General features: G+C 43.7%; 2 protein-coding genes across 2 annotated transcripts in view; one reads left to right on the top strand and one right to left on the bottom strand.

Annotated features, from left to right (window-relative positions):
• CLASP1 (cytoplasmic linker associated protein 1) overlaps positions 1-24,157 on the bottom strand; it is a 268,149-nt gene that overhangs the window by 225,693 nt on the left and 18,299 nt on the right. The window contains exons 3-4 of the mRNA XM_061183060.1: positions 19,474-19,512; positions 6,663-7,142 (exon numbers count right to left, since the gene is read on the bottom strand). Of these exons, the coding sequence (XP_061039043.1) occupies positions 6,663-6,857 (195 nt within the window). The 5' untranslated portion in view covers positions 6,858-7,142; positions 19,474-19,512. The remainder of the gene's footprint in view (positions 1-6,662; positions 7,143-19,473; positions 19,513-24,157) is intronic.
• On the top strand, positions 16,896-18,279 carry LOC133086660 (isocitrate dehydrogenase [NADP] cytoplasmic-like). Its single transcript, XM_061183046.1, has one exon. The coding sequence runs from the start codon at positions 17,016-17,018 to the stop codon at positions 17,721-17,723; it is 708 nt and encodes a 235-aa protein (XP_061039029.1). The 5' UTR covers positions 16,896-17,015; the 3' UTR covers positions 17,724-18,279.

Raw genomic sequence — 24,157 nt, 5'->3', positions numbered from 1 at the left:
ACAGGAGGCAATGACCGCCAAGCGCTTCAGGGATCCCGCACACGAGTGCCTCACCAATGTGAGCCATTCGTAAACATCAGCCTCATTGTCATCTCCATGTTCTCACCCCAGCTGTTTCTTTTCCTTTTTGCTTTGACATCCAATTTATGACTTCTTTTATCATATGTATCCTTATTTCAATTTTAGCTTTCTGAAACCAGGCAAAGTATTAAAAAGAACAAGTGAAACCCTCCAAAAACAGGGGTCCTCGATCAGTGGGCTGCCTTTGCCAGTAGGTTTTAAACTCACCCTCAGAATTCCCGGCCAGCGGCTGCTCTGCTCAGAGCCTTTGTTATCAACAGTGCAGGGTTCAAGGATTCTTATTGTATTACAAAAGATCCAGGCCTCTGCTCCAGGGCACAGGCTGACAAGGGCTACAGGAAGGCACACAAACTCAGTCCCACATAAAAGTTCACTTTCTACAGATCTTGTTATCATTGGGCCCAATAACTACAAATCTTCATCTGCTTCTTTTACTGACCACGTGCTGCTACCAAGCAGTCCTGGCACCTTCGTACACTGGCTCACTGGACCCTTATAACAATGCTATGTACCAGGTATCATCAGACCCCTTTCACAGATGAGTAGAGTGACCTGCTCAAAGGTCTAAGTGGCAGAGCCAGGACGGGAATCCAGACTGCTCAGACTCCAACCTGAATTATTTCCAAATACACTTTGCTGCCCTTGCATATACATAAACACATATTCAGGAAGAAATGCCATTAATCACATACACTAAGGACACCATTTTTATTTGACAAGCTGCATAAATTTTCTTGAAATAATTTTTCCTGGATTTTTTTTTTTTTTTTTTTTTTTTGCTTTTGCTTAGTACTGCTCACTGTAGCTTTCCTACTTACGAGAGGCACCTGTCTTTTTAAACTACACCCAGAAAAATTCACCTCTTACAACCCACAGGACAATGCTGCAAGGGAAACCTGGGAAGAATGAACAGCCTCTGGAAGGCCTCACCGCTACAGCAGCTCCAAGCCCACAGCCAAGAAAAGAAACGGAAGTCACTTAATCTGAATCCAATCATCTTTTGTGGCTCTCCTCTCAAGGACAAAGGGGGAAAATAAAAGCCTCAATAGAAGCCAAGGTTCTAGAGATAGGCAAGGGAAACAGAGGGGCCTCCAGGTATCAGTCAGCACCTGCCCCTCCAGCCATAAAGGGCACTTGATCTGGGGCAGGGGTCACACTGCGCCCCGTAAAGCAGCTAAGGAGAGACTAAACCTTCTGCAGTCTGGTTCTGGGCACTACGGCATTTACAGACGCTCCTACGATGCAGTTTAGCAGTTGATTATTCCCTACCCTACACCGTGCCCTGCCCTCTCATCTGCCTTACCTGTACCCCCTTTACACCATGAAGACCATTAGGGCGGGGAGGAAGGAAGCCCTCAGTTAACAGGGAACCTACAAATTTCAAATACAAGTCAGCACGGCCTGGGCCCTGAGACAACAGTGCACAGGGCTGGAGTCCACATATATTAGATTTAGACAGAGCGAGACTGCCCAGCACTGGCCGGACACTGAGGGAAGGGACCGGGCCTGTCTTTCGCCCACGGTATACCCACCCCCAGGGCAGCACCCGCACAGGATAAGTGCTTAATGTACTTCAGCCATTGCGTGAACACCCGGGTTCAAGTCCCAGAAACCTTAATTACTAGCTCTGTCGCCTTAAACAAGTTACCTGATTTATGTGCACGTCAATGTCCTCATCTGTAAAATGAGGATGACAAGATCTACTTCATATGGTACTACTCAGTTAAAGTGAACACATCTTTAGCACAATTTCTGGTACGTAGGAAATGTCCCATAACCGTGGGTCATTATTATTATTCTACAATATTAAATACAAGTCCACAGTCACTTATCCAAAACTCTGGAGGCCAGATGTGTTCTGGAACACGGAATTTTCACGTTTTAGAAAGGTAAAATGCTGCACACAGTTTTAGACAGACAGATAGACAGGCAGGGACAGATGGATAGACGGATAGATAGACACCCCTTGAACAGAACCTGGGCCAGCACCCCCCATCAAACGTGAATGTTTCTGCAGCACAACATGCCCTAAGCAGGTAAATAAGGACCATAAGTAGTCTCATATCGGTTCACTTCAGATCAAATGAAAAATGAAGAACACTAGGTTTTCAGAGATTTGGGGAATTTGTAACTGCAGAGAAGGGACTGCGGGACTATATTCACAAAAGCACCTGGTCTCCACTGGGATGCTCTGTTCCGATCAGCCCGCTAGACGCGCACGTTCCTGCCCTGTGAGAACCCGCCAGGCTGCACGCACTGCGCTGTTTGGCTCAATACAAGTTGCTCAGATGACCTGGGAGAGCTGGGAAAGGCTCCCTCATTCCCTCCAACTGCCATGGCCCAGGTGGCCTCCCCAGGTGAGCTCACTTTTACCTGCATCCCTTCTCACCTAAAGAGGCCGGGGGAGACAAGAAAAGTGGCTGGAGGTGCATCAGGAATCTACTCCACCATCTTCCTCTTTCTTTGAGTTTTATTCAGGAAAAACAGGAAGAGGAGACCAGATCAATGAGGGCAGCCATATTCAAATTTTTCGTTGTTATTTTTATTTTTAATGTCAGACTAATCTAGAAAAGAAGCCCCATAATCAAGAAGAAGTCTCCCATCTCCTCCGTGTCTCCCATGGTCACTGTGACATCGAAGACTTACAAAGCTCTTCCAGCAATGGGGTGGGGTGGGGTGGTGAAAGGCGCCCCACAGTGTAGTCCCAGGGTGTGCCGCCTGTATGAGGACATTATTTAAAGAACCAATTACTCACTCCCCAAGGTGACCCAAGAAAGTCCAAAGCTGAAACTGAGCAGGACCCTGTAGGGGCTCCTGGGCGCGGGGAGCCCTTCCGTTCAACCTCCATGACCTTCCCTGAGTCCCAAAGGGCAGATTCCAATGGTTGCTAATCAGGGAAGGGAGGGGATGCAGAGACACGGGAGGAGCAGCCAAGAAACCACAGTGCAGCCTTGGGGCGGGGGCAGGGTCCTGGTGCCGCCTCAAGGGACACTTAGTTTTCGAGGGCAGGAGCCTGCTGTATCCCCCTCTGCCTGGCAAAGCAATAAAGTTACTCTTTTCTACTTCACTCAACACTCTGTCTCCGAGATTCAATTCAGCACCCCGTGTAGAGAGGCACCCGTGATCACAGCCAGCTCACAGTAGATAACCAGCCATAGGCTAGCAGAACGCATACTGACCCTAAAATGAGTCTGCACAAGAGAGCTAAAATACTCCAAAAGCAAACTGCGTTCTATTTAACCTAAATGAATGCTCCCCTATTCCCAACTTACGTGCAAATTATAAGGCTCACTTTTCCCCCAGTTGAATCGCAAATGGTTCCCACCAGTGAAGGAGAAGCATTTACACATAGTAGGTGCTCAATGTTCTAGCTAGTGCCGGGGTTGGCAAACTACGGTCCAGGGGACCAACTGACCTTCCACCTGTTCCCGTACATTAAGTCTTGCTGGAACACAGCGACATCCATTCATGAACACATTCTCTGGGGCTGCTTTTGCATCATAATGGCCCAAACTAGTTAAATATTTACAAGAAGACCACAGGGCCCACCAAGCCTAATATGTTTACCTCTATTCTTCAAGTTTGCTGACCTCTATTCTTCTGAAAGGAACGCTGGCTAGGAAATCAGACAGACCTACATTTTTTTATTACTTATTTATTTATTTACTTGGCCACGCTGCGCTGTGTGTGGGATCTCAGTTCCCCAACCAGGGATCAAACCCACGCCTCCTGCAGTGCAAGCATGGAGTCTTAACCACTGGACCACCAGGGAGGTCCCCAGAGAGACCTACATTTAAATCCCAGTTCCATAATCACAAGTAGAAATTACCTCGTAATTCTCAGTAATTTCGGTGACCTCATGTATAAAATTAGGATACCACCATCTACCTTGCAGGGGTGTTATGAAGATTAAATGAGATACTAAATGCATACATACGGTAAATAAGCAAGAAATGATAGCTATTAAACTTTAATCAAAACCAGGTACAAATTTGTCTACCATGTTAAGAAATACTCAAAGGTAATAAAGTGATTCAAGCTTTAGCCAACTATTTTTTTTAAATAAGACCTTGTGCTTGCATTCATCTACATTCCCTGCTAGGAAAAGGAATAACAATACCCAAGCACTACTGTTCTGGAAGGCCAAAAGTACTTCCCTTTTCCTCTCTTATCTTTTTAGTCCTGAATTTGAAAAGAAAAAATTTCAAGAAGCCAAGCTTCAGAGAATTATTTAATACAAAGTGAATCCCTTCGAATAAAACTTAAAGTGTACTTCAGGCTCTGAATGAGAAATCTTGCTCTATGATAAAGGAAAAAAACAGGTATGGGTCCCTAAAAGATACGTTTCCAGATTTCAGTAAAGCAACCAGGAACACTTGCCGAGAGTATGCCTAAGTTCCTGAGTTCACACAGGTAACCAGGATTCGTTGAGCACCTGCTATGTTCCAGGCTCTAGGCTCCAGGTGTGAACAAGGCCCACAGTCACCATACTTAGAGACCTTAGAGACCAGGGGGGGTGCCCAGCACTGGGTCAGATCAGAACCACAAGACATGGCCTTGACTCCAAAGCCATCGCTATGAAGTCACACAAGATATCAGAGCTGGAGGGCCCTGAGAGAAGATGTAGTCAAACACCTGCCCTGCACAGACAGGTAAAGTGACTTGTCCATGACGGCACGCGAGTCAGCAGCAAACCCCATCTTCCTGCTTTCCTTCCCACCGAGCTGTCTTTCTTAGAAACTACTTCACAAAGGGTCAAGTCTTAATCTTTCACTCCTTTGTGACTCTGCAATTCCTATTACGAAAAAAAGACCCAGTCTTCAAACCTCTGGGTTCCTCTAGACAACGTTACTACTTTCGTCTTCTGTCTTCCCTCCAAATTCTGTGCACCTCTATTACTGCACACTCGACACTGATTGGAACCATTCCCTTATTTATTCATGCCCACTCCCCCCCCGCCCCCCCCCCCAGACTACGAGCTTCTTGAAGACAGGAACCAAGTCTTAATACTGACTGATACTCCTATCCCTCACCTCCTCCTTCCTATCAGGAGTCTGATACCGCCCGAGTACCCCACCTCTTCCACATGGCCACACACTTTGCTCAGGGGAGGCTGAACCCCTTTGTAGGACCCGGAGGTTGAGCGTGATGGCTGAAGGCCACCGTGGACACCTGTCCATTTCCAGCGATACTATGGTGGGCGCGCAAAGCCATTCTGGCCAATGTGATGTAAAAAAGTCTGCTGGGGAGCTTCAGAGAAGGTTTCCTCCCAAGTAAAAGACACAAGCAGACATTCTTCTTCCCTGGCCACTGCATTAACAATGCAGACTTAACGGAAATTACTCAGTCTCCTTATGATAGATAACTTTAAGTCAACTACGTCAGCGTTCAGTTACTCTGAGCCAGAAGCATCCTGATTTGCACCCAGAAAGGTTCTTGGAGCCGTGATTCAAACAGAGACAAGGAGACTTCCCAGACCTCAAAAATGTAACGGACTAGAGAGTCTCTATCACCCTCCCCTCTGTAATGCTCCCACCACCCAGCGCCAGCACTTGTTAATTTCAGCTAATTTCAGCTAAATGAATAAACACATGAATGAAACAGGAAATTTAAGGTCCGCTTTCAAAGACTATTAGGGTAAATTTTATGTCGAGTTGTAAGTGAACTATTAGGGCCGGAGGTAACAAGTCTAAAGCCTGCTGACTCTTAGATAAGATCAAGGTTTAATGTAATTGGAAAACAGTCTATACTAGAGCAAACAAAGAAATCCTGTAAGCACCCTTTCCAAGTCCGAATCCATGTCAGAAGACTGGTTCAATGAAAAATCGCAAAAGATTCTGTTTCTGGAAGCCCGATTGTCTATAATGTCTATAGCACCTATTAGCACATGTCCCACGCTGTCTTCCACCTCAACCGGACCCAAAGGGGCCACCTCCTTAACAAACTAAAGGTGGGGAGGGCAAGGGGGGGAAAGGACACCTCTTCAGCACTTTGAGCCCAGCCCAGTTTACATTCATGAAAACTGAGTCCTCGAATGGCAACACGATCAACCTTTACAACTCAGTCGGGTCATGGGACCCCGCCTGGCCCCTCCCACCCGCCAAGGGCACCTGAAGAGCCTTGATCTTTGGAACCTGAAGGATATCCTCCAGGCCTTTACACACAGGTCACCGGAGGGCCCTTGGCTGGGTACCTGGGCCGACTTCAAAACAGCTAAAACGCAGGTAAAATGCCCACATCCTACTGCCAATTCCACCCCCAGAGAAAATCAGTGAAGCCACTTGCTATTCACGAAGGGCCACTCACTGCTAGACGCGATAGTCACTTTAACTTCAAGGCTGCAAATGCTTGCAACCTCTCCCACATAAAAGCCTCTCTTCATCCGGTCACTTGGCCTTCTCTCAGTGCGCTAAGGACAAGGGGTTTTCTGAGCTCCAACAAAAATCAAAGAAAACTCTACTTGCTCTTACTGGAAAGCAAGGGATCATGCTGACGGCTCACAAAGGATTCTTCTAGGACCCATTCTGATCCCCCCCGGCTGCCCGGCCACCTAGAAGAGCGTCTTCCAGCACATGGCTTACCTTGTAATTGCTGGAGTTCACCCAAAAGGTAGCGAGTCCGTCCACGAGTTTGTCTAATGTGGTCTGGTCATGTTCAAGGTCGGCAGACTTCTGTTTGTCTGAGAAATAGTCTATCAGTTCTTGGCCAACCTGCAGTCGCTTCCCCACATCCTTCTGCAGCACCTGTGCCAGGCAGGCCTCCATGCGAGGCTCCATGGTGGAATTCCAATCCAGAGCCAGCCGAAGCTAGAGGGCAGTCAGGGTGACACCCTCCCAGCAAGCGTTCCCGGGAGGCGGCCTCTTTGTTTGCTGAAGGTTACTAAGAGCCTGTGTTTCAGAGATGCAATCTGGGGAATGGCAACAATGCACCATGTGTGTCTGAAGAGCAGCTGGTAGGATATTAAAAGTCCAATTTAAATAACTAGTAGGGGAGAAGGGAGTGAGTGGCAGAGTGATGTTCTCCTCCTGGGTCTGGAATACTTCATAATTCAGCAGTCCATTCTGAAAAGTTAGAGAAGAGAACGACAAATCAGCACAGGTAACAAAACTCTCCAATGGTCGGAAACGTTCAATCAAAGACAAAGCAGTTCACGCTGCAGCATCGTTTATAAGCACAAGTGGAGTGAGAAGCATGAACGCTTGGCAACCATATCTGAATAACATAATTATTATTTTTATCAGGAAGAACACTGAAGCCCAAAGCAAAGAGCCAATGAGCTTCACAGTTGGTGGGTTGAGGTTTTCCACAATTTTCCAGTTTGTAAATGCACCAGTCAGGAGAGCAATCATCTGCTTCAGCTGGAAGGTTTATTTGTAGCTTAAATTTTGCTTCCCACCAAAAACCTAACACCACTCTATGTCTGAATCCTGTAGGTACTGTAGCTTATTGTCTCACTCTCAGTTTTCTAAAAATCCAAGTGCTGGAAGTGAGGCAGGCTCCACAGAAACACCACTGACCAAACTGGCCAGCCCAGTAACACTAACCAAAGCCAAAGGCAGCACCTACACCAAACTTCTTGCTCAGCAGCTTTACAACAGGGTGAGTAGGTAGTGGTCCCTGCCTCTTCCTCCAAAGAGAGTGACGGAGGGAGAAAAGGAAATAGGCTCACATTCTGATCACATTCTATTGACACAGTGTTCTCCACTGACAATAGCACCAACTGGGCTGGGTGTTTTGTTACAAAATCAGGAGACCTCAAAATCACGCTTGGGGTAGCACAAAACACATGATATGGGGAAAGTACCAAAACCATTTTCATTAGACAAATTAAACAGGCTGACCATCTAATCTACAGCTGCTGGAACAATTGTACACATTTATTTGTTGCAATTTCTTCTCTCAATTCCTTCCATTCTAACCCAAGAAGACGCACAGAAAACCCGTCTTCAAGATGCAGCATCCCCCCGACACTGTACCAAATAGAAACGTTCTTCACGCCGACAGTAGATGCCGACTCTCAGGGGTTCAGCAGGTAGAGCTGACCTTATAAATCAAGTAAGGTTAAAATTCGGTGCAGGGTAACTCTTCCAGTCTGAGCACAGGGAATCTCTCCCTTCCTATCATCACCCCCACCCCATTCCTACCCACAGCAAAAAAGCACAATGCTCTCTCTGAGTTCTAGAATGAGAAACAAGCCAAGTCATTCAATGAGGAAAACCCTCCTGCAAAGTCCCTGGCACTTGATTACCCATCTTCTGCTTTACTTCCAATCAAGAAGACTCGCTGTCTCACGTGGCAATCCTTCCTTAAATGGAGGAAATACGCACTTTCCAGTCATTTCCACACCCTGAAACTAGTCCCTCCTTCCCAAGAAACGTCTTCAAATACAGAAAAGGAGCTATTACCCTTCACTCCAACTTTTAGTCCAAACAAAATATCCCCAGTTCCTTAATGAGCTCCCATGTCGGACTAATGAAGGGTTCAGTGATACAGGAAAAGTGGAGAAACCAACAGAACCTTTTCTTTCTGGGCCCAATTTTAGCCCAAGAAGGAGATCTAATAAGGTCAAGCTTGTGATAGATTAAAAAGGGCCACAGATGCTTTGCTACTCCTCCCCCACCGAGGTGGGGTCTCAGCCCCCCAACAGTGACCCTGGGATTGGTCTGAGCCTTGCTTTGGCCAGTGGGAAATCAGAGACGGCAGGAGCGAGCAGAGGTCTGACACCGGAGCTTGCGTGACTGCTGTGCTGTCAGAAAGCTGGTCTAGCCTCCTGAACACGAGAGGCCATTAGAGGAGAACCAACATGCTTCAAAAACAGCCGGCAGCACCTGCCAGACACGTGAGTGAGTCCACGGGGGGACCATTCAGCCTCTCCAGTCATCCTCTGACTGCGGCTACACAAATACATCTAAGGAGACAAAAACCACCAGGTCAAACCACAGAAGGATAAGAAACAGTTCATTGTTGTTTTAAGCCACGAGGTTTGTCGTGCTTTGTTACACACCAGTAGATAACTGATACACTCCTTCTTCCCCTAAACATCTATCTTTCATTCTCAATGAAAAGAATCTCATATCCTTTATTCCTTCAAGGGGCCTAAAATCAACAGACACTACCCAGTAACGATGATGACGATACCGTTTTTGAGCACCCACATGAGGTGTCAGGCTCTGCGCTAGATGATTTATACAGACTACCTCTAATTCTCCAACCCACTCTATAAAGTAGATATTAACATCCCTATTTTACAGAGTTAGAAACTGAGGCAAAGGTAAGTAATTTTCTAAGGTTGCATGGCCATAAGTTTCCCTTCCCCACCTTCAAACCCTTGTTACTACAAGTCTGGCCTAGTTCTGCTCTGACTCAGGGAAAGAAGGTCAGACTTCATACTTAGCTGGGAAGCACAGGCAAGAGAGCAAAGTCTCCACTCCCGGGAGAGGAAGGAGCCCTGCATTCAAGTCTCTTTCCTATGATTTTTAAAATACATATTATATAAAAACTTCCTCTTCAATTGGAATTCTATAAGATTTCTAACAAATAAGTATATGCTTCTTGACGGTAATTACGCAGTAAAGGCTTATTAGCACACTCAAAAGTAGGTCACAAACTCCTTATGGAGGAAACCCACAGAATGAGATACGAGAAGCTCTCAGGCATTAAGCAAACTGGTCCTCTCTGTTCTCTCTCTCTTTTTCTCCTTAATTTAAAAAAAGAAGTAACGGATGATCCCCTCCTGCACAAAAGTACAAGACCTCCCTCCCACTCCTGTCCCCCAGCCACTGCGTTTCCCCACCTAAAAGTGAAGACTGTCGCTAGCTTCCTGTACCTCCTTGCAGAGATATTTTTAGCTACCCAAACAAATAAGTACATGTGTTCTCCCCTCTGTACCCCCCAGGGAGAGTTTCCTAAGCATTCACAATTACATCACAAGAAGCAGCCCAACTCTGCTGCAGGCCAACAGGAAAAAGTTAAAAAATACCAGGTTCAACAAGAATGAAGAAACACACAGCAGGACAGCCTGATGTAACGTACACATGTGAGACAGCCTCCAGTCTTGACTCTGCCACTTCCTGAGTGGCAATGGGAAGAACACTGGCTCCACATTCATTAAGTAAGATTAAGGGTGGGAAGGGCTTGCACAGGGCATTTTAAAAAAATAGCACCAGGACTTCCCTGGAGGGCCAGTGGTTAAGACTCTGTGCTTCCCAGGCAGAGGGTCCGGGTTCGATCCCTGGTCGGGGAAATAAGATGCCACATGCCACGTGGCGTGGCCAAAAGAAAAATAAAATAAAAAGTACTTTACATTAAAATAAATAAATAAATAAATAATAATAAAGAGATCCTCTCTCGATCCCTTACTTACGGTCCCTACTCTGTGGCACTTGGGCCAGAACCATAGACGAGTGCCGAGGACAGGGGCAGAGAACAGAACCAGCTGTGAGCTCTGATCTTCTGCGTCGACTACAGGCTTCTCCCTAAGACAAGTTCAAGGTAGGACCATTTTCACTCGTGACCGAAAACAGCAATGAGTTACTATTTCTCCTAAGTGTACAGACTGGCTGGGCTCAGCTGGCAGGTCCTGCTCATCTTGCCTGGGATCACTCAGGCAGCTGCTGTCACCTGCCAGCCTGACTGCAGCTCAAGAGTCTACAATGGCATCACCCACATGTCTGAGGCACTGATGCTGGCTGTTGGCTGGACCTCTTGCCACACGTGACCTCTAACCACTCAGTCATATAGTCTGCAGTTCATTATACGTGGTTGGAACATTCCAAGACGGCGAAGGGAAGTGGCCAGGCCCCTCAAGGCCCAGGACACAGAACGTGCAAATCACTTCTGCAACATTCTACAGGTCAAAGCAAGTCGCGAGGTCAGCCCAGAACAAAAATGTGAGGAAATGGATTCTACCAGTTAATAGGAGCCACAAAATACTGCAGCCACGTGCGTCAATCTAACATATATGTAGTCATATATGTAGTGGGCATCTGCAGAATGACTACATGGATGGGGTAAACACATTTGTCTTCTCTGTTTGCCCATTATCTTGATTACTTTTATTCACCCATCAATTTATCATATATCACATCTCATTACAGAAGATACAAAAGAAATAACTATAATCTATGACTTGACTTGAAAACGCTTCCAACTTACTTGGAGAGAACAAGAGATACGTATTCACAGAAAGCTTGTCAATGTGAGAATTCAGCACAAACACAGGGACTTCCCTGGTGGCGCAGTGGGTAAGACTCCACGCTCCCAATGCAGGGGGCCCGGGTTCCATCCCTGCTCGGGGAACTAGATCCCACACGCCACAACTAAAAGGTCCCGTGTGCCGCAACGAAGATCTCGCATGCCACAACTAAGATCCAGTGCAGCCAAATACACAAATAAATAGTAAAAAAAAAAAAAAAAAAACCCACAAACACAGGATGCACAGTCAGCAGACCTCACAGATAGAATGCCGCACCTGCCAAGTAAGGGCTATGAATAAGTACTGTGGTTGTTTAGAGAAGGGATGGATCAAGAAGGCCTGGAATGACCAAGTCAACACCAGTCTGGCTCAGTTTAAGCTTTGTCTCGAAACATGGACGGGACATCCTACATCAGTTATGGCACTTAATAGGGGGAAAAAGCCTAAGCAAGTGAGGGACGTGGAAACTTGTGAATGGTTGAGGGAAGAAGTGTGGCAACAGAGACAGTGAGATACCTCTGAGATGGGCAAGCATTATTACTCCCACTTTTTTTTTTTTGGCCGTGCAGCTTGCGGGATCTTAGTTCCCCGACCAGGGATTGAACCCAGGCCACGGCAGTGAATGTGCCAAGTCCTAACCATTGGACCACCAGGGCATTCCCATTACTCCCACTTTGAAGATAAAGAAATGAAGCTTAGAAAGGTTAGGCTAAAAAAAAAAAAAAAAAAAAAAAACCCTGCCCAAGATTTTAAAGCTAATAACTGTCGGGTGATAATTGAAAATCAGATCTGCCTGGCCCCAAAGTTAGTATTATTTTTGTTATACTACAATACTATATACTACTGCCTCACTGAAAGTTCAAAGCATGGGTACTTAATAACTCAAACATGAAAATGTTAAAGTTATATGGGGCATGAGAAGTAGAGGATTAAGAAACAAGAAGTCAAATTACAAAGCACTCAGGAAGCTTTAATAAAATAATATTCCATATCACAGCATCAAGTAGTACAATTTAAATTACCAGCACCAGTGAATCAATAAGCACATCAAAAATTTCCCTGGAAAATATGTAGAAAGCAGGCATCATAATGACAAGCCAACCCCGAAAGCTAGAAACGAGCAGAACCAATCCACACTAGGCAAAAGCAGTTATTTCTATCAATAAGACAATTTTTCTGCATTATAATCATTTGTATAATTACGATATGGTGTGAACCTTTAAAGACGCCCGGCCGTGCCCGGCCAGCAGTGATTCTCTCTCCTCCTTGGCCATCCCACAGCCCACTCACTGGTAGCCACACAGTCACTCAGTGAACAGACCCTGGGCCAGCGGTGTGACAAGTGTCCCAGGCTAACTCCTGGAAAGCACAAAAGGTAAGACTTGGTCAAGGCCCTCCAGGAGGTCACTGCCTGGAAGGAGGACGAGACAGAAAAGCAGACGGTGGTGGCGGTACTGGGACAGGCCCTAAGCCGCGGGCCTGTAGATGGCGCTACAGTGGCAGAGAAAGGGGAAGCGGCTGCCTGAGGGACTTCAGCAGGCCCTTCAGGATGGGCCCCTGCCACGCACACCAGGCAGATGCAGCACCCGCCCCCCCTCCGGCTGTCACGCGCCACTCCCCCCAGTCACGCCTCACCCACTGCGGATGCGGCCTCCAGCCTCCCTGCCTCCTTCCCCAGCTCCTCTCATGTCCTGTAGCCTCCTGTTCTAGGCCCCAGCAAGCCCTCCCGGCCTGGTCCTCAGCTCCCCGCCATGCCATCGTCCTTCCCCGCCACAAATGCCCATCCCTCCAGCTCTTCTGTTTAAGTGCATTGCCTCAACCTCGTCGATTCCATAAACTCCTTCCCAGTCTCATCTTCCTTTGAGCCTGGATTAAATTCCACGGGGGTGTCAACAGCATGGAGCTACCCTCCACTGTCTCTCTCTCGGGAGTCACTGCCTAGTAATCCCGAACCTTGGGTGAACCAGACACACTGAACCGGCTGCCTTCTCGGGCCTGCAGGGGTGACCATGCGGAAGAGAAGACACACATACCCAACCAGGCTGGTTTTAAACTGATCTCAAACTTCAGAAGGCCCTTCACCACCAGCAGCCTTCCAACTCACGTTCTCTGGCAACTCTGCTTGCCTTTCTCTCCCAACGGGCTTTCCCGTTTTCTCCGCAGACGCCCATCTACCCGACCCTGCCGCCCCCTCCTGACCGGCTCACCTGCTGCTCGCTCAATAAAGCAGGCAGGAGGAGACAACTGGGACGTTCACCAGCGACCCGGGGCGGCCCCCTCAACTTTTCAGCTGCCTGCTCTCCAGCATCTACCTGCAAGCTCCCCTCCATCGCCTCACTCCCGGCAGCTGAGAGACTTCCTCAAGGCCCCTGGAGCTCACAGGCCTTCCATCAGCGACACCAGGGACGGTGGAGCCCCTGTAAGCAGCTGTCTACACCCGTGAGCTGCACGGAGGCACTCCCTGTTCACCCTGCAGCCCTCCCCTCGGGCCCCCTGCCACCCCTCCACTGCAGCCGCCCTGGTCAGGAGCACCAGTGACGGCCCTGCTGGCAGACCTACTTCACTAACCCCACCTCTCAGGGGCATCCCAAAACTGACCCTCCTTCCTTCCAAAAAATTTCCCACAAACAAGCGTGCCTTCCTGCTACTTCTCTGGCTGCACCTCCTCAAGTTTCTTTAACCATCTCTGCTCCTCTCCCAAAGCTCACCCCAAAATAATAAGCATCCATTTCCATGAATTTTTTAAATGCCTATAAAACTGGTGACTCCCAAATTTGAATGTCCGAGCCAAATATCTCTGAACACCAGTCACAGGCACGGGCCTCTTTTCGGAGCCAAACTCTTTACCACTTCGGGGTCTTATCTCTTGCTGTTCCTAATGCCTGAAACATTCTCCTTATGCCTGCGCTGGCCTGGCTGTCACTTCAGCTTCAATGTCACCTCCTCAGCAAGCCCTTTAAAGACCACTCTAGGGGGTCGGTCCCTTGTCACTGCATCCTGTTCTCTTCAAAGCATTTATGACAAGTTGTAATTTATCACGTTTGTTTACCTATTTGCTGTCTGACTTTCCCACAGGACTGTCAGTCTAATGAAAGAGGGGGCCTTGTTTATCTTGTTCACCTAATGCCTACAACCATGCCTTGTACAAACAAGGCACTCGAGAAATAGTTTTTAAATGAATGAAGTTTGCTTGAGTTGAGAATCAGAAGAAAACAGTCATTGGCAGTCATTAGTAGAGTTCAATTTCTTCTTGGGGAGTGGGAGGAATGGGGGGCGTAGGAAAAACGCAAAAAAACATTTCAGATAAAAGGAATGTGCAAATACATATGGACAAAACGTAAAAAAGAACAGACTATGGCCTGCTCAAGGGAAAACAAGCCATTTGGAAAGGCCAGAGCACTGGTTCCCAACCTGCAAACACTATTGACCCCTGCCCCTGAGGTGAGAGGGTGGAGTGATTAAAGGCTGCCTGAGAGGGACTTCCCTGGTTGGCGCAGTGGTTAAGAATCTGCCTGCCAGTGCAGGGACACGGGTTTGAGCCCTGGTCTGGGAAGATCCCACATGCCGCGGAGCAACTAAGCCCATGTGCCACAACTACTGAGCCTGTGCTCTAGAGCCTGAGAGCCACAACTACTGAGCCTGCGAGCTACAACTACTGAGCCCATGTGCCACAACTACTGAAGCTCACGCGCCTAGAGCCCGTGCTCCCCAACAAGAGAAGCCACCGCAATGAGAAGCCCGCGCACCGCAACGAAGAGTAGCCCCCGCTCGCCGCAACTAGAGAAAGCCCCTGTACAGCAATGAAGACCCAACACAGCCAAAAATTAATTAATTTTTTTAAAAGTCTGTCTGAGAATTAGTGCAGACACAAGCCACACATTATCCATGACCTAAGTATTCCTAGCCGTATTTTCAAACTTATGCAATGCAATTATGAATCTTTAAATGCAAAAATAATGTAAAAAGTATTTCTAAATTCTTATTTTGAGTTTGAAAATATTTCTCAATTAACAGATACCAGAAATTCCACTTACATTGAGCCCTGTGATGCTGAACACTAAAGAGTTCTTGGGACTTCCCTGGTGGTTCAGTGGTTAAGAATCCGCCTTCCAGTGCAGGGGATGCGGGTTCGATCCCTGGTCAGGGAACTAAGATCCCACATGCCACGGGGCAACTAAGCCTGTGCACTCTACAGCCCACGCGCCACAACCAGAGAGCCTGTGGGCCGTAACCACTGAGCCCGTGCATTCTAGAGCCTGCACGCCACAGCTAGAAAGAAGCCTGTGCACCACAACGAAAGATCCTGCACGCCACAACGAAGATCCCTCGTGCCACAACTAAGACCTAACACAGCCAAATAAATAAATAAATAAATAAATATTTTTTTTAAAAAAGAGTTCTTATTCTCAGAAAGCCTAGCTCAGACCAGAAAAACTGAGCACAGACAAGGCCCAGCAGTAAACTTCCAGCACCAAAGGCCAACAGTGCTGTGTCTCCAGGGAGCTCTGTACACGTCATCTTTGAAATGCAGAATCACGAGACTTTGGGTGGGCATACAATTATTTACCTTGGAGAGATCATTAAAATCTGCAGTTCCTCAAGTTATCACAAGAATATTCTGCAATAGGGGAAAAAAAATCAGTTGAACTCCCTCTTCTCTCTATCACTCACCCCAGTGTGAATAATAATTAACTACAGTGAAGTCATGACAAAAAAACCAACCATGGGGCTTCCCTGGTGGCGCAGTGGTTGAGAATCTGCCTGCTAATGCAGGGGACACGGGTTCGAGCCCTGGTCTGGGAAGATCCCACATGCCACGGAGCAACTGGGCCCGTGAGCCACAACTACTGAGCCTGCGCGTCTGGAGCCTGTGCTCCGCAACAAGAGAGGCCACGAGAGTGAGAGGCTCGCGCACCGCGATGAAGAGTGGTCCCCGCTTGCCGCAACTAGAGGAAGCCCTCACACAGAAACGAAGACCCAACACAGCCAAAATAAATAAATAAATAATAATTTAAAAAAAAAAAAAAAAAAAAACCAACCATAATGTATGATGTAAATGCCCAAAAGTGAGTAACAGAAGAAAGTTCACTGTATTAAAAGTGCAGGTCATATGAATAGAAATAAATCATTAATGTTGGTTAATTTCTGGTACTAAGATTACAGAGTTTTCTTTGTACTTTTCTGTATTTTCTAATTTTTTTCTATGATGAATATAGAAAATATGTTACTTTTATAATTACAAAGAGAAAAGTATTATTCAAAAACCAGGCATTGCTCTCGGTTTCTGCGGAGGCCGTGTCAGAAGCCGAAACAGCTGGAGTGCAGCTGGGATTGCCAGAGTGTGCGCTTGTGGGGTTAAGCGTGTGAGGGCTGTGGCGTTCCCGGGTCATCGCCAGCGTACCTTCTCCTGCAGGAGATAAACTGCACTCAGCTGAGTCTGAAAGATTGAGAGGTGTTGGGGTGATTAGAAGTTGTAAAGGTTTATTGAAGTCAAAATGTCTCAAAAAATCCAAGGCGGTTCTGTAGTAGAGATGCAAGGAGATGAAATGACACGAATCATTTGGGAGTTGATTAAAGAGAAACTTATTTTTCCCTATGTGGAATTGGACCTGCACAGTACAGAGCAACTGATTTTGTTGTCCCGGGGCCTGGAAAAGTAGAGATATCCTACACGCCGAGCGATGGATCCCCCAAAACGACATACCTAGTACATAACTTCACAGAGGGTGGTGGTGTTGCCATGGGGATGTACAATCAAGATAAGGCAATTGAAGATTTTGCACACAGTTCTTTCCTGATGGCTCTGTCTAAGAATTGGCCTTTGTATCTGAGCACCAAAAACACTATTCTAAAGAAATATGATGGACGTTTTAAAGACATCTTTCAGGAGATATATGACAAGCAGTACAAATCTCAGTTTGAAGCTCAGAATATCTGGTATGAGCACAGGCTCATAGATGACATGGTGGCCCAAGCTATGAAATCAGAGGGAGGCTTCATCTGGGCCTGTAAAAACTATGATGGGGATGTGCAGTCGGACTCCGTGGCCCAAGGTTATGGCTCTCTTGGCATGATGACCAGTGTGCTGGTTTGTCCAGATGGCAAGACAGTAGAAGCAGAGGCTGCCCACGGGACTGTAACACGTCACTACCGAATGTACCAGAAAGGACAGGAGACATCCACCAATCCCATTGCTTCCATTTTTGCCTGGACCAGAGGCTTAGCCCACAGAGCTAAACTTGATAACAATAAAGACCTCAGCTTCTTTGCAAAGGTTTTGGAAGAAGTCTGTATTGAGACCATTGAGGCTGGCTTCATGACCAAGGACTTGGCTGCTTGTATTAAAGGTTTACCCAATGTGCAGCGTTCTGACTACTTGAATACATTTGAGTTCATGGATAAACTCGGAGAAAACTTGAAGACAAAACTAGCTCAGGCCAAACTTTAAGGTCATTCCTCGTCTTTGGAGGATGTGTGTTTTTGGTAACTAGGTCCACTGGTTTACATTTTTCTCTATAACACTCAAGAGTAAAGGCAAAATCAATTCTGTAATTTGTGTAGAAGCCAGAGTTTATCTTTTCTATAAGTTTACAGCCTTTTTCTTATCCATACAGTTATGCCACCTCTGTGAATGTGGCAGGGGACTTTTTTTAAATCTTATTTTATTTTCTACTAGTAGCCTAGGAATTACTTTTAGTGTCCATTTGTACTCACTGTCACTTTTCTTCATGTTCTGATATAAATGACCAAAATGAAGAGTGCTTGAAAGGGTAAACTATAGCCACGGTACTATTCCCTAAAATTGTATAAAGTAGAAATTCATTCCCTTTCCCACTTTCCATGGCCTGTGGCACTGGGTGGATTTGATTTAACAGATGTCCCATTATGTGAGGTAGAAGCTGTACGTTAAACTTGCGCATGACTTGGAATGAAAAGCATGGCTGTAACTAAAAGGTGTTGAAGACACAGTCATCCTTGTAAAGAGCTCTAGCTGAATGTTTCAAAAATACTACATATTTTTGAGCTCACTGGAGAATCCAGAATAAATACTAACTGGGGGTTTGTCCTCTGTGTTTGTCTCCTCCTCCTCGCCTTGTGTGGCCTAAGTATTATGCTACCCTGAACAACGTATTTCATCCACGTGCAATACTACGAGCTGCACCTTTCTTGGACTTCTGCTCACCTGTTTTATTTCCTTTATATAAATGTGATTTTTCAGAAGTTGATTGTAAACACTATTCTAGTCCTGTTCTTAATCTAAACTATCAATTTTAATTAAAATTAAGTGCTGAAAAAAAGAAAAAAAAAAAAAAAAAAAAAAACCAGGCATTACCATTTCATAATGGAGGAAACTCTCCCTTTCAGTATTATGGAATATAATGTATAACTATCAGTGAAGTGTAAAACAAGAAGAAAGTCTTAAATTCCCAAAAAGATGGAATTGGTAGATTAGTTACTTCCACAAATTATGTGGTAGAAAACTACACAATGGAAAACACAAATAAGTACCAAAAAAAAAAAAAACCAGCTCCATATTACTGTATACATACTATAAAAAAATAAAAGGAGAAAATAAATATATCTGCACAAGTGCCAGATAAGTTATTCATTCATAATAGTTACTACTTGCCTTCACTAGTATTTTAATGAAGTAATTTCTTTAAAATTTTTCAGATTTTTTTTTCTTTGTGAACTATAAAAGTAGAACATAGTTTTAATTTTATTTTTGCTTCTCCTATGGCAGGTTTATAATAAGAAGAATTGCTTCTATTTTTATTCTACTCCTCAAAGATGAAACAAGATGGACATACACTGAAAATTGCTGAAGCATGTTGATAGGTATATGAGAATTTGTTACACCATTCTCTTCACTTCTCTATGTGTTTAAAATTGTCTGGAACTTTTAAAAATCCAAAACACTTTTTAACTTCTTCAGAAGAATTGTAAAGCTTAAGTCTATGGGGGAAAAAAATACATAAAATACCTGCAATAAAATTAGTAATTAACTAAACAAATAAGGATGTGAATCTGCATTAAATTACATATACATAGTTACACATACAGCATATACAATGTATGACATTTATATACATATAGTATGATATAGCCCACATGTGAAAAAAATTACAGAAAAGAACAAAAATAGAGTATGTAAAAGATTAATAGGTAGCCTCTGAGTAATAGGTTTGAGAGCTTACCTCCTACTTCTTAATAATTTCCTCTACTCTTCATATTTTCTAAGAAGAAAAGAGACATTTTTAAAAGTCTTAAAAGAGAAAAGCAGTTATTTAATAACATTCATCTTATTCATTCAAGAACTGTGAAACCAAAACTAACTGACAACAAAGATACCTCCCTATTGACTGCTGACTTTTCTTCTCCCAATGATATACACAAGACCAATGTCAACATCAGCATACCAAGCTGTTACATTACCAAGGCAGTTACCCCAGACAGGAAAGAATAGTAATAATACAGATTACAGATTCCCAAGGAAGGGTCTTACGTGAAAACAGGAGACCTCGGCAGGGAGCCAGCTTGTTGGAGAAACAAGGCTCATCACAGACACTAACCAATATGCTGGCTCCTCTAGAAAGAGGGGACCTAAATTTCCACTCAGGCTAGCAACATTTACTTTTATTGTATTTTTCAGAGAGCTTCATTTACAGTTTCATAGCTGTGACCAGCTTTTTTTTCCGTTTGTTTACTATACCAATGGAAAACAGATCCTTAAACCTGAATGACTCCTTAGTAATTTTTAGTAACAGCTTTATTGAAATATATATCACATATCATTAAATTCTCCCTTTTAAAGTGTATGTACTGCCCCTAGGTTCAGATGCAGACGTAGAGAATGGACCTGAGGACACGGGGAGGGGGAAGGGTAAGCTGGGACAAAGTGATAGAGTGGCATGGACATACATACACTACCAAATGTAAAATAGCTAGTGGGAAGCAGCCGCATAGCACAGGGAGATCAGCTCGGTGCTTTGTGACCACCTAGAGGGGTGGGATAGGGAGGGTGGGAGGGAGACACGAGAGCGAGGGGATATGGGGATATATGTATATGTATAACTGATTCACTTTGTTATAAAGCAGAAACTAACACACCATTGTAAAGCAATTATACTCCAATAAAGATGTTAAAAAAAAAATAATAAAGTGTATGTAATTCAGCAAGTTTAAATATGTTCACAAAGTTGTGCACCCATCACCACTACTTAATTCCAGAACATTTTTATCACCCCCAAGTGAAACCCCTATCATCCTTTAGCAGTCACTCTCCAACCCCCTCTCCCAAACCCATGAAAACCAATAATCTACTTTCTGATGGAATGGATCTGCCTATTCTGGACACTTCATATAAATGGAGTCATAAAATATGTGTCTTTCATATCTGGCTTCTTTCACTTAGCATACTATCTTCAAGGTTTATCCATCTCATAGCATGGATCAGTATTTCATTCCTTTTCATGGCTGAATAATATTCCATTGAATAGCTGTACCACAGTTTGTTCATACAGTTATATACTGATGGATATTTGGATTGTTTCTACTTTTTGGCTAGTATGAATAATGCTATGAACATTCCTGAACAAGTTTTGTGTGGACAGGTTTCCAATTTTCTTTGATATACAAATAGGAGTGTTAACTAGAATACAGGATATAACTCTATGTTTAGGGTTTTGAAGAACTGCCAAATTGTTTTGCAAAGTGGCTACACCATTTTATATTCCCACAGCAGTATATGAAGGTTCCAATTTCTTTACATCTTCAGCATCTTTTGGTCCATCTTTTTTATCATAGCCATCCTAGAGGGTATGCAGTGGCATCTCACTGTGGCTTTGATGTGCATTTCCCTAACGACTCTGGGTGTTGGGCTTCTTTTCATGGACTTGTTGGCCAATTTGGACATCTTTGGAGAAATGTCTAATCAAATTCTTTGCGGGACTTCCCTGGCGGACCAGTGGTTAAGACTCTGTGCTTCCAATGCAGGGGGCGCAGGTTCAATCCCTGGTCGGGGAACTAAGATCCCACATGCCACGTGGCACAGCCAAAAAACAAAAAAACAAAAAAACAAATTCTTTGCTTATTTTTTTAATTGGGTTGTCTTTATTGTTGATTGTATGAGTTTTTATATACTCTGGATAAAAGTCCTTTACCAGATAAATGATTTGCAAATATTTTCTCTCATTCTGTGGGGCGTGCTTTCATTTTCTTGATGGTGTCATTTGAAACATAAAGTTCTAAATTTTAATAAAGTCCAATCTGCCTGTTTTTTTGTTGTTGTTGCTTGTGTTTTAGATGTCATACCTAAGGAACCACTGCCTATTTTACCACAATAAAAAAGAAAGAAAAGAAACTACTGCCTAATCTAAGGTCATGAAGCTTTGCATCTACGTTTTCTTCTAAGAGTTTTACTGTTTCAGATCTTACATTCTGGTCTATGATTGAGTTCATTTATACATATGAGTGAGGAAAGGGTCCAAATTCATTCTTTTGCATGTGGATATCAACTTGTCCCATCACCATTTGTTGAAAAGACTATTCCTCACTGAATTGTCTTTGCACTCTTGTTGAAAATCAATTGACTATAAATGTAAGGATTTATTTCTGGACTTAACATTCTATTCCACTGATCTGTATGTCTACCCTACCCTTTATGCCAGTACCAGACTGTCTTGATTACTGTAGCTTTGTAGTAAGTTATTAAAGTCCTCCAACTTTGTTCTTCCTTTTCAAGATTGTTTTGACTATTCAGGGTCCCTCGTATTTCCATATGAATACGCAGATCAGCTTGTCAATTTCTGCAGAACAGACAGCTGGGATTTTAATGGGGAGTAGGTTGAACCAACTTGAGGAATAGTGCCATCTTAACAATACCAGGTCATTCGATCCAAGTACATAGGATGTCTTTCTATTTATTTAGATTTTAATTTCTTTCAGTGATGATGTATAGTTTCAGAATGTAAGTTTTACACTTCTTCGTTAACTTTATTCTAAGTTTTCTATTCTTTTTGATGCTTTTATGAATGGAATTGTTTTCTTAGTTTCATTTTTGGATTATTCATTGCCAGTGTATAGGAATACAACTGATTTTTTAATACTGATCTTGTATCCTAAAACCTAGCTGAACTTATTTATTAGCTCTAATTGTTTTATAGTGGATTCCTTAGGATGTTCTATATACAAGATCACATCATCTGCAAATAGATTGTTTTACTTCTTTTCCAACCTAGATGCCTTTTATTTCATTTCATTTTCTTGCCTAATTGCCCCAGCTAGAAGCTCCAGTACAATGTTGAATAGAAGTGACATAAAAGGACATCTTTGTCCTGTTCCTGATCTTGGGAAAAATTCAATTTTTTATAACTAAGTATGGCATCTGCTGTGGGTTTTCATCAGTGGCCTTAATCACACTGAGAAGTTCCCTTCTATTCCTAGTTTGTTGAGTGTTTTTACCACCTAAAATGCTTTTCCTGCAGCTATTGAGATGATAATGTGGTTTTTGTCCTTTACTACTATTATGGTTACACTGATTTCCAGCTGTTAAACCAACCTTGCATTCCTGGGATAAATCCTAGTTGGTCATAGTGTATAATCCTTCTGATCTGGTGGTGGACTCAGTTTGCCAGTATTTTGTTGAGGATTTTTTTTGCATCTATATTCATAAAGGATACTGGTCTGTAATTTTCTTTTCCTATGATGTCTTTGTATGGTTTGGTTAACAGAGTAATAACATCCTCAAACGATGAACTAGGAAGCACCCCAGCCTCCTCTTTATTTTGAAAGAGTTTGCAAAGAATTTGCATTTGGTATATTTGGTAGAATCACCAAATGTGAAGTCATCTGAGTTGGAGCTCTTTGTGAGATATTTCTTGATTGTTAATTAAATCTCTTTACTTGCTATTGGACTATTCAGATGTTTTATTTTTTCTTGAGTCAATCTCAGTAATGCCATTCTAGGAATGCATACACTTTATCTAGGTGGTCTAATTTGTTGGCATGTAATTGTTCCTAGTATTCTCTCATATTCCTTTTTATTTCTGTAAGGTCAGTAGCAATGTTCTCTCTTTCATATCTGATTTTATTAATTTGAGCCTTGTCCTTGTTTTTCTTGGTCAGACTAGCTTGACTAGCTTAAAGTTTGTCAATTTTGTTGATCTTTTCAATTTTTAATCTGTTGATTTTTGCTTTTTTCTCTATTTCATTTATTTCTAATTTAGTATTTATTTTTTCTTCCTTCTGCTTGCTTTTGGATTAGTTTGCTCTCTTACCAGTTTCTTAAGATGGAAGTTTAGATTACTGATTTAAGATCTTTCTTCTTTCTTCATATAAGCATTTATAGCTATAAATTTCCCTCTGAGCACTGCTTTTACTGCATCCCCAAAGTTATGGTACGTTGTTTAATTTTGTGCATGGAGCACAGTAGGTGCTAAATATTTACTGCTGAACAATGAATGAATGGCAGGGTTCTTCTTTTAATTGTGGAAAAACATACATAAAATTTACTATTTTAACCACTTTTAAGTGTACAGCTCAGTGGCATTAAGTACATTCACATTATTGTGCAACCATTACCACCAATGTTATGTTGTGTTTCTGTTTTCAGTCATCTCAGACTATTTTCTAATTTTCCTTGTGATTTCCTCTTTCACCCACTAGTGACTTAGGAGTGTGTTGGTTAATTTTCACATATTTTTGAATTTCCCAATTTCCCTCAGTTACTGATATCTAATTTCATTCCATTGTGGTCAGAGCACACTTTGAATCATTTCCATTCTTTTAAAGTTATTGAGTCTTGTTTTATGGCATAACATATAATCTATCCTGGAGAATGTTTCACATGCCCTTGAGAACAATGTGTATTCACTGTTATTG

This window comes from Eubalaena glacialis, chromosome 1 (genome assembly GCF_028564815.1).
Source record: "Eubalaena glacialis isolate mEubGla1 chromosome 1, mEubGla1.1.hap2.+ XY, whole genome shotgun sequence".
NCBI classification, from domain to species: Eukaryota; Metazoa; Chordata; class Mammalia; order Artiodactyla; family Balaenidae; genus Eubalaena; species Eubalaena glacialis.
Note: the sequence above shows the minus strand (reverse complement) of the source record. Positions and strands in the feature narration are given on the sequence as shown.